Source organism: Neophocaena asiaeorientalis, unplaced genomic scaffold (assembly GCF_003031525.2).
Source record: "Neophocaena asiaeorientalis asiaeorientalis breed wild unplaced genomic scaffold, Neophocaena_asiaeorientalis_V1.1 scaffold165, whole genome shotgun sequence".
Taxonomy (NCBI): domain Eukaryota; kingdom Metazoa; phylum Chordata; class Mammalia; order Artiodactyla; family Phocoenidae; genus Neophocaena; species Neophocaena asiaeorientalis.
In genome coordinates, this window is record NW_020173918.1 from 1,072,570 (window position 1) to 1,086,950 (window position 14,381).

The following is a 14,381-nucleotide window of genomic DNA, read 5'->3' on the forward strand; positions in this document are numbered from 1 at the left end:
GTTCCCTCCTCAGAGGAGACTTAAGGGCACCAGCTTGGCCAGCTGAGGCGGTAGTTCCAATTTTTGGTGCCTCCTTGGGCAGACAGCCTGGAAGAATGGGCCAATTTTCTTGTTCATCTGATTCCAGCCAGGTCCACACCAGGGACCACTTCACCAGAAGGTCACACTCAGCTCAAGTCAAGGCAGGTGCAATGTGGAAATGGGGACCATGTAGCCCAAAGCAGCCTTCTCAGCAACGCCAGCGATGGTTAGCCAAATCTGCTCTGCCAAGGTGAATCTCCTCATCGGGAAGTTTTACGAAAAGCCTTAAACACACCCCCAAGGTGAACTGTGGGAGGATCTTAACCCATCACCACGTGAGCTCGTTCGCTTGGCTTCGGGTGAGAAAAGGGTTGAGTTTACAGCTGCAAAGCTAGGCAGATCTTTCTGACAGTTCAGAATGATTTGTCTGAAGGCTCCTCACCCAAAGCCACCACACCAGGACTCACCACAGTTGCTTTCCCCATCCTGAATATAACGCTGGATCAGGTTCTCCATCCACAACTGAGAGCAAATGCAGCGCTTTGTGATGGGGTCACAGTGACCATGGCCAGAACACTTCAGGAGGCACTCTGCAAGGAGGCGAGTGGGACAGAGGTCACCATGGAGAAAAGGGGCTCCCTGGCTTCAGCTGTGTCTTTTCATAGCATAGACCCTGAACAGAGGCATCTCGTTGAATCAAGAGACTCTTACGCTATGAACAGGGGTCCCAGGGAAAGTCTCGCGAATCGACAATCTCATCTGGAAGCAAATGGCAGAAATATGCCAACACCTGAACTGTGAAACAAAAGCCTTAATCATGTAGCAGAAACGTAGCACCCTTTGGCTTAAGAAAGAGAAATTCTAAGAATTTTTCCAGTGAAAATGACTGGGGATGTGCACAAAAACTTATCTACATTGCAGCATTATTTAAAATCAACCTGACGGTCTGTGAGTAGAGGATTGGTTGTATAAGTTGTGGAACATATCTAGGATGGAGTACTGTGAGGTCATGAATATGTTATTGAGGGATGAATTTTAAAAGATTTGAGAAAATGGTCATAATATGATTTGAAGTTAAATACCAGATTAAAAAATTATATATCAAATTATCCTGATTGTATTAACGTGTTTCTAGAGATGGGGGAACTGGAAGGAAAAACATCAAAATATTAACAAAAGTTATCTTTGGATGGTGGGAATTCTAGACTCTAGAATCTAAAGGATTATTCTAATTTTTTTTGCCTTCTTGGGTATTCCAAATTTCCTACAATAAATAAATACTACTTTTGTAGCTAGAAAAAAAGGAGTTCTTAAAAAAATTAATTTACTCCATATTACAAAGAAAGTCAATTGTGGATAGGTATACATCTGAAACAAATTAAATTTTACTCCCCAAATGGTATCACAGTCCCCAGTGTTTATTGAAATGACCTGGGATAAAGACCACATTTCCATCCACACATATAAATGAGTTTGGTGCCAGGAAGAGGCGTCAGGCAAGCCACTAAGAAAAGAGGTACCACTGGAAGGCACTTAAAAGCTATCTTAGGGCTTCCCTGGTGGCGCAGTGGTTGAGAGTCCGCCTGCTGATGCAGGGGACACGGGCTCGTGCCCCGGTCCGGGAAGATCCCACATGCCGTGGAGCGGCTGGGCCCGTGAGCCATGGTCGCTGAGCCTGCGCGTCCGGAGCCTGTGCTCCGCAACGGGAGAGGCCACGGCAGTGAGAGGCCCACGTACCGCCAAAAAAAAAAAAAAAAAAAAAAAAAAATCTATCTTAAATTTCCAAGAGTCTACATAACACCATGTTCACAACCTAAGGCACGAGATGCCCCAGGTCAATAAATTATATAAACATGGCTTTTCCAACCTATAACACGTATCTGTCTTTTAATACTGTTCTGACCATCTAAGTATGAAATCTCTGACCATGACCAGTATGAAAGAGTATGGTTTTAAAAACAGACCATAACTGTTGTTGGTCTCCAGTTTCCCTCAAAGACAAAGCATGGTTGGCAAATGTATGTTGCAGGAAACCAGCTGGAGACATAAATGCAAAACAAATCTCTGGATGCTAAAGCAAAGATGTCCACATGTCCTCTTTCTGTGCCAGTAAAACATAGCCACGATCAGCAAATCTGATTCTTTTAGAATATTCCCGTAGGGGTTGACATGGAGAAATTGGAAAGATAATGAAATATTGAAGTTCATTCCTATTTAAGTCAAAAAAGACTATGAGGGCTTTCCTGGTGGTGCAGTGGTTGAGAGTCCGCCTACCGATGCAGTGAGAGGCCCGCGTACTGCCAAAAAAACCCACAAAAAACGAAAAACAGACTATGAGACCTGGCTACTGTCCCACCATATAGGAACCAAATCATATTTCACCTTCTCCGAAAAATCTTTTCCTTTAACCTGGGTAATTATGTTTCTATAAGACTCCCATTGCATTTAATTGGATGGGATGTCTAGTCCAGTGGAATCCAATTCTGAATATACAACAATTAGGTATTACATTACTTGAACTTTAAAACTAAAAATAAAAAAGAATATTTCTGATGGGGACATACCTGCTGTGTCAATCCTCAAGACTTTGAAAAGCAAGAAATCAGCCTTTTCCTTTGAGAGCCGCCTGTGCAGATTTCGGGCCACTTCCGCAGCTTTGAGGACCTTGAAAGGTGGCCCAGTCTGTACATAAAACACAATCACGGTGCTGCAGAGGAGACAGAGAGAGAGGCGAGCCACACGGTTATGCAGTGACCAATGTGACATATCCACTCCAGCCATCTGACCTGTGGTGCTGAGAAGACGGCCACAACTCTGCCGCTTGGCAAGGACATAGGGGTGTATTCTGAGGGTCAAGGGATTGATTGGTTTCTATTCACAAATAAAGGCTCTTTGGTCCCAGAGTTCAGCTGATGATAGATAGACCTTTGGATAAAAGGAGCAATGTATGTGTGTGTGCAAACAGACATAACCACACACAGAATGAGAACTTTCAGACACATCTTCATTTTTACCTTTTTGTTGAGATATAATACACTTACAATAAAAAGTCACCTTTTTTTTTTTTTTTTTTTTTTTTTTTTTTTTTTGGTGGTGCTGTGCAGCTTGCAGGATCTCAGTTCCCAGACCAGTGATTGAACCTGGGGCCAAGGCAGTGAAAGCCCAGGATCCTAACCACTAGGCCACCAGGGAACTAGCAAAAGTCACCCTTCTGAAGTGTACAATTCAGTGGCCTTTGGCATATTCACAAAGTTGTGCAACCAACACCACCATCTAATTCCAGAACATGGGCTTCCCTGGTGGCGCAGTGGTTGAGAATCTGCCTGCCAATGCAGGGGACACGGGTTCGAGCCCTGGTCTGGGAGGATCCCACATGTCGCGGAGCAACTAGGCCCATGAGCCACAACTACTGAGCCTGCGCGTCTGGAGCCTGTGCTCCGCAACAAGAGAGGCCGCGATAGTGAAGAGACCCGCGCACCGCGATGAAGAGTGGCCCCCACTTGCAGCAACTAGAGAAAGCCCTAGCACTGAAACAAAGACCCAACACAGGCAAAAATAAGTATAAAATTAAATAAATAATTCCAGAACGTTTCCATCATCACAGAAACTCCACACCCATTAAGAGCCGCTCCCATGCCGCCCCTCAGCTCCTGCCAAACACTAATCTACTTTTCTGTCTCTGTAGGTTTAATTATTCTGGGCTTTCGATATAAATGGAATATATATGAGGCATTTCACGTCTGGCTTCTTTCATTTAGCATAATGTTTTCAAAGCTCATCCAGGTTGCAGCATATATCAGCATTTCCCTCTCCTTTGAATTGCCAATATTATTCCATTGTATGAATATATCTCATTTTATTTATCCACTCATCAGTCGATGACATTTGGATTGTATCTACTTTTGGGCTATATGAATAACGCCACTGTGAATGTTCACGTGCCAGATTTCTTTTTTTTTTTTTTAACATCTTTATTGGAGTATACTTGCTTTACAATGTTGTGTTAGTTTCTGCTGTATCACAAAGTGAATCAGCTATACATATACATATATCCCCATATCTCCTCCCTCTTGAGTCTCCCATGTGCCAGATTTCGTATGGACATATGTTTATCATTTCTCTTGGGTATATACCCAGGAGCAGAATTACTGGGTTGTATGGTAGCTCTACATTTAGCACTTTGAGGAACTGACAAACTGTTTTCCCCAGTGGCTACACCATTTACATTCCCACCAGCTACGTATGAGTGTTCCAATTTTTCCATATACTTGCCAACATTTGTTATGGTCTGTCTTCTGGATTACAGCCATCCTGGTGGGTGTGAAGTGGTATCTCAATGTGATTTTGATTTGCATTTCCCTAATAGCTAGTGATGCTGAGCATCTTTTCACGTGCTTATTGGCATTTGTATATTTTCTTTGGAGAGATTTTATTCAAACCTGTATTAGTTTCCAAATGTTGCCATATAAATGTACCACAAACTGGGTGGCTTAACACAACAGAAATTTATTCTCCCACAGTGTTAGAGGCTAGAATTCCAAAATCAAGGTGTTGGTAGGACCATCCTCTCTGAAGGCTCTAGGGGAGAATATACTCCATGCCTTTCTCTTAGCTTCTGCTGTTGCTGGCAATCCTTGGCGTTCTGTGGCTTGTAGACACATCACTCCAATCTCTACCTCCAGTATCACATGGCAGGTTCTCTGTGTGTCTGTCTCTGTGTCTCTTTTCTTATAAGGACACAGTCATGTTGGATTAAGGGTCCACCCTACTCCAGTATGACCTCATCTTAACTAATTCCTTTTCATTTATAATCCTTTTCATTTCTATAAGGTTGGTAGTGATATCCCTTTTCATTCCAGATTTCAGCAGTTTGAGTCTTCTCTCTTTTTCTTGGTCATTCTAGCTAAAGCTTTATCGATTTTGTTGATCTTTCAAAGAAACAACTTTTGGGGCTTCCCTGGTGGTGCAGTGGTTGAGAATCTGCCTGCTAGTGCAGGGGACACAAGTTCGAGCCCTGGTCTGGGAAGATCCCACATGCCGCGGAGCAACTGGGCCCGTGAGCCACAACTACTGAGCCTGCGTATCTGGAGCCTGTGCTCCGCAACGGGAGAGGCCCATGCACCGCGATGAAGAGTGGCCCCCGCTTGCCACAACTAGAGAAAGCCCTCGCACAGAAACGAAGACCCAACACAGCCAAAAATAAATAAATAAATTTATAAAAAAAAAAAAAAAAGAAACAACTTTTGGTTTAATTGATTTTCAGATGTGTTTGGTTCAGTGTTTGATATAAAAAAGGGAAACGTATGATCTATTTTTGAAAGAGTTCCGTAAAAAAATAACGAGCATTTTAAATTTATTATTTTTCTAAGTAAATTTCAGTTATCTGAAAAGCAAACCTAAACAGAATAGCTGACAATAACTGGCAGATGGATTTACTATGAATAGTAGGTTTTTATTCCCATATTCTGTCTCTCTCTCTCTCTCTCTCTCCCCATCCCACTTCCCTGTTCATAAGTTGGATAAGAGTTTTTTAAAAACTCAATTAAAATTGTAAATCTTATAAGAAATCAAGGAAGAGGTTGAAGCTTATAGACCCTCAGAAGACAGCAATGGTAACCCATAATCCTCTCACACTGAGAGAAGTCTCAGCCCCTAAACACGGGGCAGGGATGAAGCCTGGCTGTGAGGCATCCCCCGTGCGTGCCCCAGACCATGCGCATGCCCTCCGATGATACCAGAACTAAAACCCAGCTCCCTCTGACGTTCCCTATGCCTTCATTCAGAACATTCTCAATCAACAAACATTTACCGAGACTTGTGGGAAGGACCTATAATGATGTTGTCCTTACTGCTTCCCTTTGAGGAAAAAAAAAGAATATGAATGGGATAAACATGCGTGCAAAGACACAGAACGAGAGGAAATGACGCGCTCCAGGCTGGACGGTGCAGTTCTTACCTGAGATCCGAGAGGGCCTGAATCTTCTGAACCTTGATGTCTGAGTCCAGCACATGCAGCAGCACCGCCAGCTGCCTCACAAGGGTGTCCTTCTGCTGTTCCGTCAGCTGCCCAACGCCAACCTGCAGGATCAGCTCCACCAGGCCGCTCTTCTTCGGGTCTGGGGAAATGAGAAGACATGGGCTTTCCACCTGGAAACCCCAGGCTTGATAATAGGAGGAGCAAGGCCTGTGTAATAGTTAAAGAGCTTTAAATGACCCCTGTGTAATTTCTACGCTTAGGTTCTAGGGCTCAGGTCAATTCTTCCAAGTACCACGGGGGCCACTATCCGAGAGTACTTCTTCCTTCTTTTATATCAGCTTGCTGTCTATTCATTTTTCTCCAGATGATAAGGAGGTGTGACTAATCTGCCTCTGGGCTCATGTGAAATTCTGGGACCTCACACACCTCCTCGGGCCTGGTAAGAGAACTATGTCTCCGAGCGCTGCGGGCCCGGCCCAGTTTATGCCGGGGGTCGGTGTGGCCACCTCGCTGGAGCTGCCCTCTCCGCGCTCCCAGGAATGAAGACCTCATGTCCACCTCACATTAGGTCTTTGTCTTCTGGCAGGAAAACCAAAGTGACCAGGGAGTCCTGCTGCCGGACCCAATTCTCCCTAATGAGTTAGGAGGCTGGATCTGTTTGGGGATAGATAACCACAGGCAGAGGAAACCTCCAAGTGGACCCAGCTTCCCACACCAGGTTCCACTGTCATCTGCAAGGAGCCCCAAAGGCTGACCTCTCCCCGCAGCCTCCGCTCACGGACCAGCCCCACAAACCCAGGCCCGGAAGCCTGTGAGCGCACCTGGCCGCACTTCCACGGTGGCAGTGTCCATGTCCGAGGCGCCCTGACTGTCAGAGACTCGCAGGTGGAAAGTGTAGACCCCCTCCACCAGGTTGGTGAGCTGCAGGGCCGTGCTGTGGTCAGAGCCATCCATGACATCCTGAGAAATAACCCAGTTCATGATTCAATAGTCAGCTCCCAACCTGGGCCTCTGTTGATCCCAAACCTCGGGGGCCCGTCTTTGTCACACATGCATGATTCTAAGGGGCAGGGTGAACAGGAAGCAAGGTGGTGGGTTAGTGAAGGTCCGGGTAATCCTCAGCGTCTCTCCCACTTTTAAAGCACCAGGAGGCACAATCCTTAGACAGGACTTTGTGGGCTGAGCTGCTTCCCAAGGGCTCTCTAGGAATTACCAAATTCCACCCTACAGAGGGGGAAACCACCGAAATTAGGGCAGAGACCTGGAGGGTGAAGCACTCTTTGAAGAGCCTTCTGGGTCTTATTTTTAAAGATAGTTTTACAATGCTCTCATCTCGGGTTTCCTCATGGTGTATCAGGTTCACCTTCTCAAATGACCCAAGAGCCTGAGTAGCAACATCTCTGCTCAAAGAATTCGAGAAGACTCTCCCAGACCCTCTCTCTGAACTTGTTAACAGAAGAGGGTGGTAACAAGGGCTCTGATCAGAGAGCTGTTATAATTACACTTAGAGGCTAACCCACCATCTGGCTGAACAGTATTCATTCCAGAGTTACTTTAGAAATTATAAAGCATTTTCAGTTCTTTCCCTGGGACCACTCCTTCAGTACATCTCCAAGAGTAAATTTGCATCTCTCAAGTCCTTAGCAACAGGAGGAATGAAGATTTACCTAAATTTACAGCCTAAGAGGCAGAGTGATCTAATGGGGAAAAAGGCCTGCCAGGAGCTAAAAACCTAAGTCTATCTGGTTTGACTAAGGATGAGTTAGTTGACCTTGGCCAAGTCTCTTTCCATCCCTGCATCTCATTCTCTGTACTTAGGAAATGGGAATAGCAATCCTCGATCTATTGACCTATCTGGTACAATGTTGAGGAAAAGGAAAGAATCCATTTGGACCAAAATAGGAACAATGGGGAAGCTAAGGAGCAAAATGAGTCCCATGAGAAGACATGGTTTCAAAGTCCCTCCAGGCTATGGTTTCTGACCCTACGCAAGGTCCGGGCAAGGAAAAAGTCGGAAGGGACTTCAGATTTGTTTAAACTGAACAGCAGCCTGCTGCCTCCAGCCCTCAGAAGAAACCTAGAAGCATAAACACCTTAGTGGGGACCACGGAAAGGGAGATGAGGTCATAACAGAGACACTGCTATGGAGTTAACTGTGTTCCCCCATCTGCTGAAGCCCTAATCCCCCAGTGTGGCTCTATTTGAGATAAGGTCTATTAAGAGCCCTCTCTCTCCTCCTCCCCTCCCCTCTCTCCTCTCTCTCTCCTGCCACCCCCAACCCCCGCCCCACCCCTGTGAGGACACAGCAAGAAGGCAGCTGTCTGAGAACCAGGAAGAGAGCTCTCATCTGGAACCAAACTGGCTAGCACCTTGATCTTGGACTTCGCAGCCTCCAGAACTGGAAGAGCACAAATATCTGTTGTTTAAGTCACCCTGTCTATGCTATTTTGTTATGCAGCCCTAGCAAACTAATACAGACGTAATGATTAGTGGTCCAGGGGCAATTCTCTTCAAGTACTCACTCCAGCTGCTGGACTCTGGCCGTCCCGGATCCACAGATAGGACACAATTCCTTGGTCATCAGTAGACCTTGAACCATCCAAAGTAATGGAGTTATTGGGAAGCACAAGAACATGTCTGCCACCAGCCTGGGCTCTGGGAGGACTATTATTTTCTAAGTCAAATATAGCAAAAATGAAAGCAAAGAAATTGATTTAAAACACTTGTGATAGAAGTGTATCACAAACTATCCATGACTATTCCATCTTGCAGATATGTAGATTTAAAATATCCAAAAAGCATCATTTCCTGCCCCAAATACCCATTAGATAACATACAGACTTTCTTAAAGTTCTTTTTGCACTTAGCTAGTTGTAATTTGGCAGCCTATATGCTGGACAGTTTTCTATTATCATTACAGTTTTTTCTCTTTTTAAAAAAGAGAAATCATGATCTTACTTAATGTTTGGGGTCTGGAAAACGAAAATATTTTGTTTTAAAATATGCTATGGATTATTTTGTACTGGTCCACACTATCTGGCCACAGAAATATTTTTGTTTCTAACAGTACCAAATCTTGCTTGTCTAAGTAAATTGAAGAGGTAGGATTCAGGGCAGTGGGGAGAATCTGGCACTGAGGAGGCTTAATTCCATTGTCCATACAGGGAAAGGCTAGAAAGAATAGAAATAGACTGGCAGTAAATTGAGTAAGCCCAAAAATCCTTCTATAAAAAACAATATCTAGACCCTATCGAGCTTCAAAACTGGAACTTAAGACAACCACCCCCTTTTATGCACATGTCCCCATACTTTCTCTACTATTATATATGGCTGAAAACTTCCATAATAAAACGTTTGAAAAAAACTCAAATCGATGTCACTGTGCTGATAAAATTGTTTTATCCTTTCCCAACTGCCCAGCAAATAAAGTCCAAATTCCTCAGCATGACACTTGACACATACAATACCTCAAGGCTGAGCTTCTGCCTTTGTCTCAGCCACCCTCCCCAATGAACTGACACTCTTGCTGGTCCATAATACTGGTGAATGGATTTTACCATCCAGCCATGCTCTTTTACACCTCTGATCTTCAATACATCATAATCATTTATTCATTCACTGAAGTAACCAACATCTTTGATTGGCCATGAGTCTAGCACTGTGCCACGTGGAAGAGAGAGAAATATCTGAAACAAAGGTCTTCAACCAGCTCATGGTCAAATGGAAAAGAAGAAAGAGACAAGTACATAAAGCAGGATGTCATAGATTGGACCACACATTTCATATTAAGAAACAACATGGAGTTTGAAACCATCTTAGATTTCCAAGGAAGAGGGAAAGCAAAGCATCATGGGGTCGCTAGGACATGGGGCTTTAGGTGCCAGTAGTCACAGAAGGAGAATGAAGCTATTAGGACACACACTCCACAAACAAAAGGAAATGCTGTGCATCTGGACGGAAGAAGAGTGACCTTTGCTTGGCCAAGCAGAGTTCGGTATCTGCTATAGCCAATAAGCAAACACTAACGTTTCCAGATAACCATGGCCTGGCTTAGGGTCTGTGAGACTGAAAAGCAGAAGGGGCCCAACCTCCTCCACTGGCAGATCCACCTGCCCTCTGCCTTGACTCACCCTTCCTCACGGTCACGCTGAGGGTGGTCGTGCTGCTTAGTCCCTGCTGGTCTTTCACCGCTAAACGGAAGTGGTAGGTACCCACCTGAAGACCGCTTACTGTGGCTATAGCTTTGTCGATGTTTTCCATCTCCACTGCGCTGGGGCCTCTGTGAAACAGGACAGTCATTAACAAAAGGCAGGGGGCATGGGATTCTGACGACGGCAGGTATGTTGCTTGTGTCCTTATAAATGCTTCTTTTCACAGCAATAATATATACCATCTAGAGAATTCTAAGATAATTTTGTCTTCATTTAGATTCTCTAGTTCTATGTAAAAGTCACAAGTTAAAGCCTATTTCAGACAGAGGCTGCTGGATTCCTGGGAAGAGGATTTTGGAGTCTTCTGTTTTTTTAAATTGAACTGTCAGTGAAATGATCAGAATGGAGCCTTATAAACTATTCCTGTTTCTCCTTTGAATAAAATCAGCTGAAATCCTCAGTTATCTTTCGAGAGAGTGTGGAGGAGGAGAGAGCAAGCCAGGTAATTGATCTCCTGGCTCAAGAGGAATTATTCAATACAGTGGAGTCGTGAAGATCGTGGGCTTTGTAGTCAGGAAGACCCATGATTGAGCCTCAGCTCTTGCTCTTACTATCTGGGCGACCAGAGACCCTGTGACTGACTCATCTCTGCAAGCCTCAGTTTCTTCATCTTTAAAATGGGAATAATATTATCATTTACCTCTTAAGAAATGACCTAGGATTCCATGAGATTAAGCATGTACAGCACAGAAAATGCTGGAGGATAAAGGAATCCCCTTGAACTCTGCACTTCTGTTGTCTATAATCACTGCACGTGGTTTGAGTGAGTGCAGACTGGGGGGCCTCGTGAGGACCTCACCCAGGTTCCCCTGCACCACTTCTGTCATGAAGCTCACCTCACACCAAGACTGCCCTGTCCACCTGCCCCAGCTCCACCTCTCTCCACTGTCAAGGAATGTCCATCTTGTCCATCCACACCTGATACAGAATCCAATCAATAGTTCCCTGGCCACTTCTAGAAATGTGCTTAAATACTGACTCCTCAACACTCTCAAGCTGAGTGTTTAGTGTAGACTCTCCAGAGCAGGGGTAATATTAGCTCTCATCCAGGGAGTGAACCCAGCACTCAGTGATGAGGTGGGCTGACTACCTGACATGCTCCCAGTGGTAGAAAACAATGCCATGGTCATCACTGCTTCTGCTCCCATCCAGGGTGGTGCTTTCCACCGGGAAGACCAGCTCCTGATCCGGGCCGGCGACAGCCTTCGGAGGCCTGTTGTCTTCTAGAATTATAGAAACGGTGTGAAGAAATATTATCTCTTTGCATTAAGTCTGCCATCCCCTGATTTCTTTATTTGAGCAAATTACTCATATTCAGCTCAGGCAGCTACTAGAGCATGCCCTGTCCTTTGGGAATCCTGGGGTGAAACACTGCAGTCTCCTAGCTGACCCAGGAGTTAAACATTCTAAGTTTGAGATGGGGGTTACAGGCAGCAAGAAATACTGTTCCCTAATATGTACGTCTTTGGTTTCTTTAAAATACCTTAAAAGTCATGGAGTGGAACTGTAGTTAATTCCCCAATGTCTGGCCACAAGCCATCTGAGTATCAAGCCACACATAACTACCAGCCTCTTCAAGAATGCCCTAGAGCTTTGCAGCAGAGTGGGGGCATGGCATCAGAGCCCAAAGTGACTCTGGAGATAGCTCTCATTTTGTCCTTCATGCCATGGTTTGGAGACACAGCCAGGACATAATTCAGAACCACAAAAGCAAATTGCCTTGATATTAAGATTCAGCTCTGCAGCCCTGATTTCTTGATAGTTCAAAGATTTAGAGAATTTGTACCAAATTTGGCTGGTCTGAAGCCCAGAAGCCCAGATGTCATTTCTGTTTTAATCTCTGGGGCTAAATCCCTTTCCCATCTCACCTACCAGGCTGGACAATCACAGTGACCACAGCTGTGGATTGCTGCCTTGAAGAATCTGTTACCATCAGCTGAAATGTATAATCTCCTTCCTTCATTGCAGACAAATGAAGGTACGGTGTCTCTACTCCCTAAGTAACAGCAAATACAAAAATGAAAAAGAAAAAATAATATTAAAGAAGCACAAGTAATTAGCATGACATAATGAAAAATTAGTGTTTTTACTAAATGTGGAGATCCTGCTTTAAAAAAAAATGTGCATGTCCCAGGAAAATGGGAGCTAAAGTCCATTGTATATCCTCAGATGCTATTGAAAGAATATAAATTAATATGGCCTTTTTGGAAGCCAATCTGGCAGCATCCATTCAAATGTTAAAAGAACATGCTCTTCAACCCAGCATTTCTACTGAGTATCTACACTAGAGAAACGCCCACGTGTGTAATTATGGAGACTCGCCCACAGGTGCTGACTGAGGCATTGCCTATGACACCAAAAAAAAAAAAAGGAAACAATCTAAACAATCATCAACAGTGAAATGGCCAAACCCACCACAATACACTGTGGGATGCTAGTTGAAAAAAAAGAAGTTTAAAAGAATAAAGTAGATCTATAAAGAATAAAGTGGAAAGATGTCAAAGACATATTACGAAGCAAAAAAAGAAAGCTGTGAAACAATGGATACAGCATGATAGATATTTGCTACATGCACATACACATGTATGCAAACACAGAGGAGATTTGGTATGCACACACATTAAACTCATAAAAGTAATTATCTTGAGTAAAGGGACTTGGAAGAGGTCAAGGTGTATTTTCACTTTATCAGAATTTGAGTTTGTTTGGGTTTTTTTGTTTTTTGTTTTTTGTGGGTTTTTTTTGTGGTACGCGGGCCTCTCACTGCCGTGGCCTCTCCCCTTGCAGAGCACAGGCTCTGGACGCGCAGGCCCAGCAGCCATGGCTCACGGGCCCAGCCGCTCCGCGGTACATGGGATCCTCCAGGACCGGGGCACGAACCCACGTCCCCTGCATCGGCAGGCGGACTCTCAACCACTGTGCCACCAGGGAGGCCCTGTTTGTTTTTAACCACAGGAAGTAATTAATGTATTACTTTTATAATCAAAAATAAATTTTGTGGGCTTCCTTGGTGGCGCAATGGTTAAGAATCTGCCTGCCAATGCAGGGGACACGGGTTTGAGCCCTGGTCTGATAAATATAAATTTTTTAAATGCTAGGACAACAAAACTTTTCAATAAGGCATTTTTTCAATTGAGTATATAGTAGCTAGCTACTTATTGCCTACAGGTTAATACCCTTTCATTTTGTTGCTGCTGTGTTGTTGGTAATATTTCCAGTTATTGCCTATGTTTGAAGTTCATGGCATCCTGAAAAGGATTTTTAACTTTAAGTCCTATTATAATTTATTTATTTTCACAGATCACAAGATTGTCTAAAGATAAATGTATCTGTTTTATTCATTTATTTATTTATTTATTTTTGGCTGCGTTGGGTCTTCGTTGCTGCGCGCAGGCTTTCTCTAGTTGTGGTGAGTGGGGGCTACTCTTTGTTGCCGTGCACAGGTTTCTCATTGCGGTGGCTTCTCTTGTTGTGGAGCAGGGGCTCTAGGCGCACAGGCTTCAGTTGTTGTGGCTCGCGGGCTCCAGAGCGCAGGCTCAGTAGTTGTGGCTCATGGGCTTAGTTGCTCCGCGGCATGTGGGATCTTCCCGGACCAGGGCTCGAACCCGTGTCCCCTGCATTGGCAGGCAGATTCTTAACCACTGTGTCACCTGGGAAATCCCTGTGTGTGTGTTTTAGAGTTTTAGTGGAAAAATGGGGAAAAAATGGATAGAAAATCAAGTGTGTTATCACAAGGGGAACTTCTGAAATTTGAAATGCATTATTTTAAGAACTTAAAAAAAGGGCTTTTCCCTACTATGACTCAGTAGAGCAAAGTACTTTTTTTCTGAAGAGCTCTATAAAGTATAATTTCCTAGTAATATGTGCCTCAAAATTAATATGGTTACATGAATGCTTATGCACACAATAAAAAGGAATCTTGTGGCAAATGCGAAGTGAGCAGACTAATTCACTGAGAGCCCTCAAAGCAGCCATATGATTCAGGTAGCGGCACAGGCTTCGGTGACCTTCAGTGACCTCCCCAGCACAAAGCATAGCCCCTGCAGCTTGCCTTGGCGATTTTTAGACTAGTGTAAGAGAGGCTGGTTTAAGAGCTGATCTTTGCGATTGCCCCAATTCATAAAAAGCATCACCCCTTTTGACATCTTATCAGTCGATCACAAGGCAGTGAC

At 44.3% G+C, this 14,381-nt stretch overlaps 1 protein-coding gene across 4 annotated transcripts in view; it reads right to left on the reverse strand.

Moving 5' to 3' along the window:
- KIAA0319 (KIAA0319 ortholog) overlaps positions 1-14,381 on the reverse strand; it is a 46,127-nt gene that overhangs the window by 5,772 nt on the left and 25,974 nt on the right. For all 4 annotated transcript variants that reach the window (XM_024751973.1, XM_024751974.1, XM_024751972.1 and 1 more), the window contains 8 exons: positions 12,082-12,205; positions 11,300-11,432; positions 10,129-10,277; positions 8,521-8,672; positions 6,820-6,958; positions 5,978-6,137; positions 2,586-2,728; positions 489-611 (listed from right to left, as the gene is read on the reverse strand). In XM_024751973.1, the coding sequence (XP_024607741.1) occupies positions 489-611; positions 2,586-2,728; positions 5,978-6,137; positions 6,820-6,958; positions 8,521-8,672; positions 10,129-10,277; positions 11,300-11,432; positions 12,082-12,205 (1,123 nt within the window). The remainder of the gene's footprint in view (positions 1-488; positions 612-2,585; positions 2,729-5,977; positions 6,138-6,819; positions 6,959-8,520; positions 8,673-10,128; positions 10,278-11,299; positions 11,433-12,081; positions 12,206-14,381) is intronic.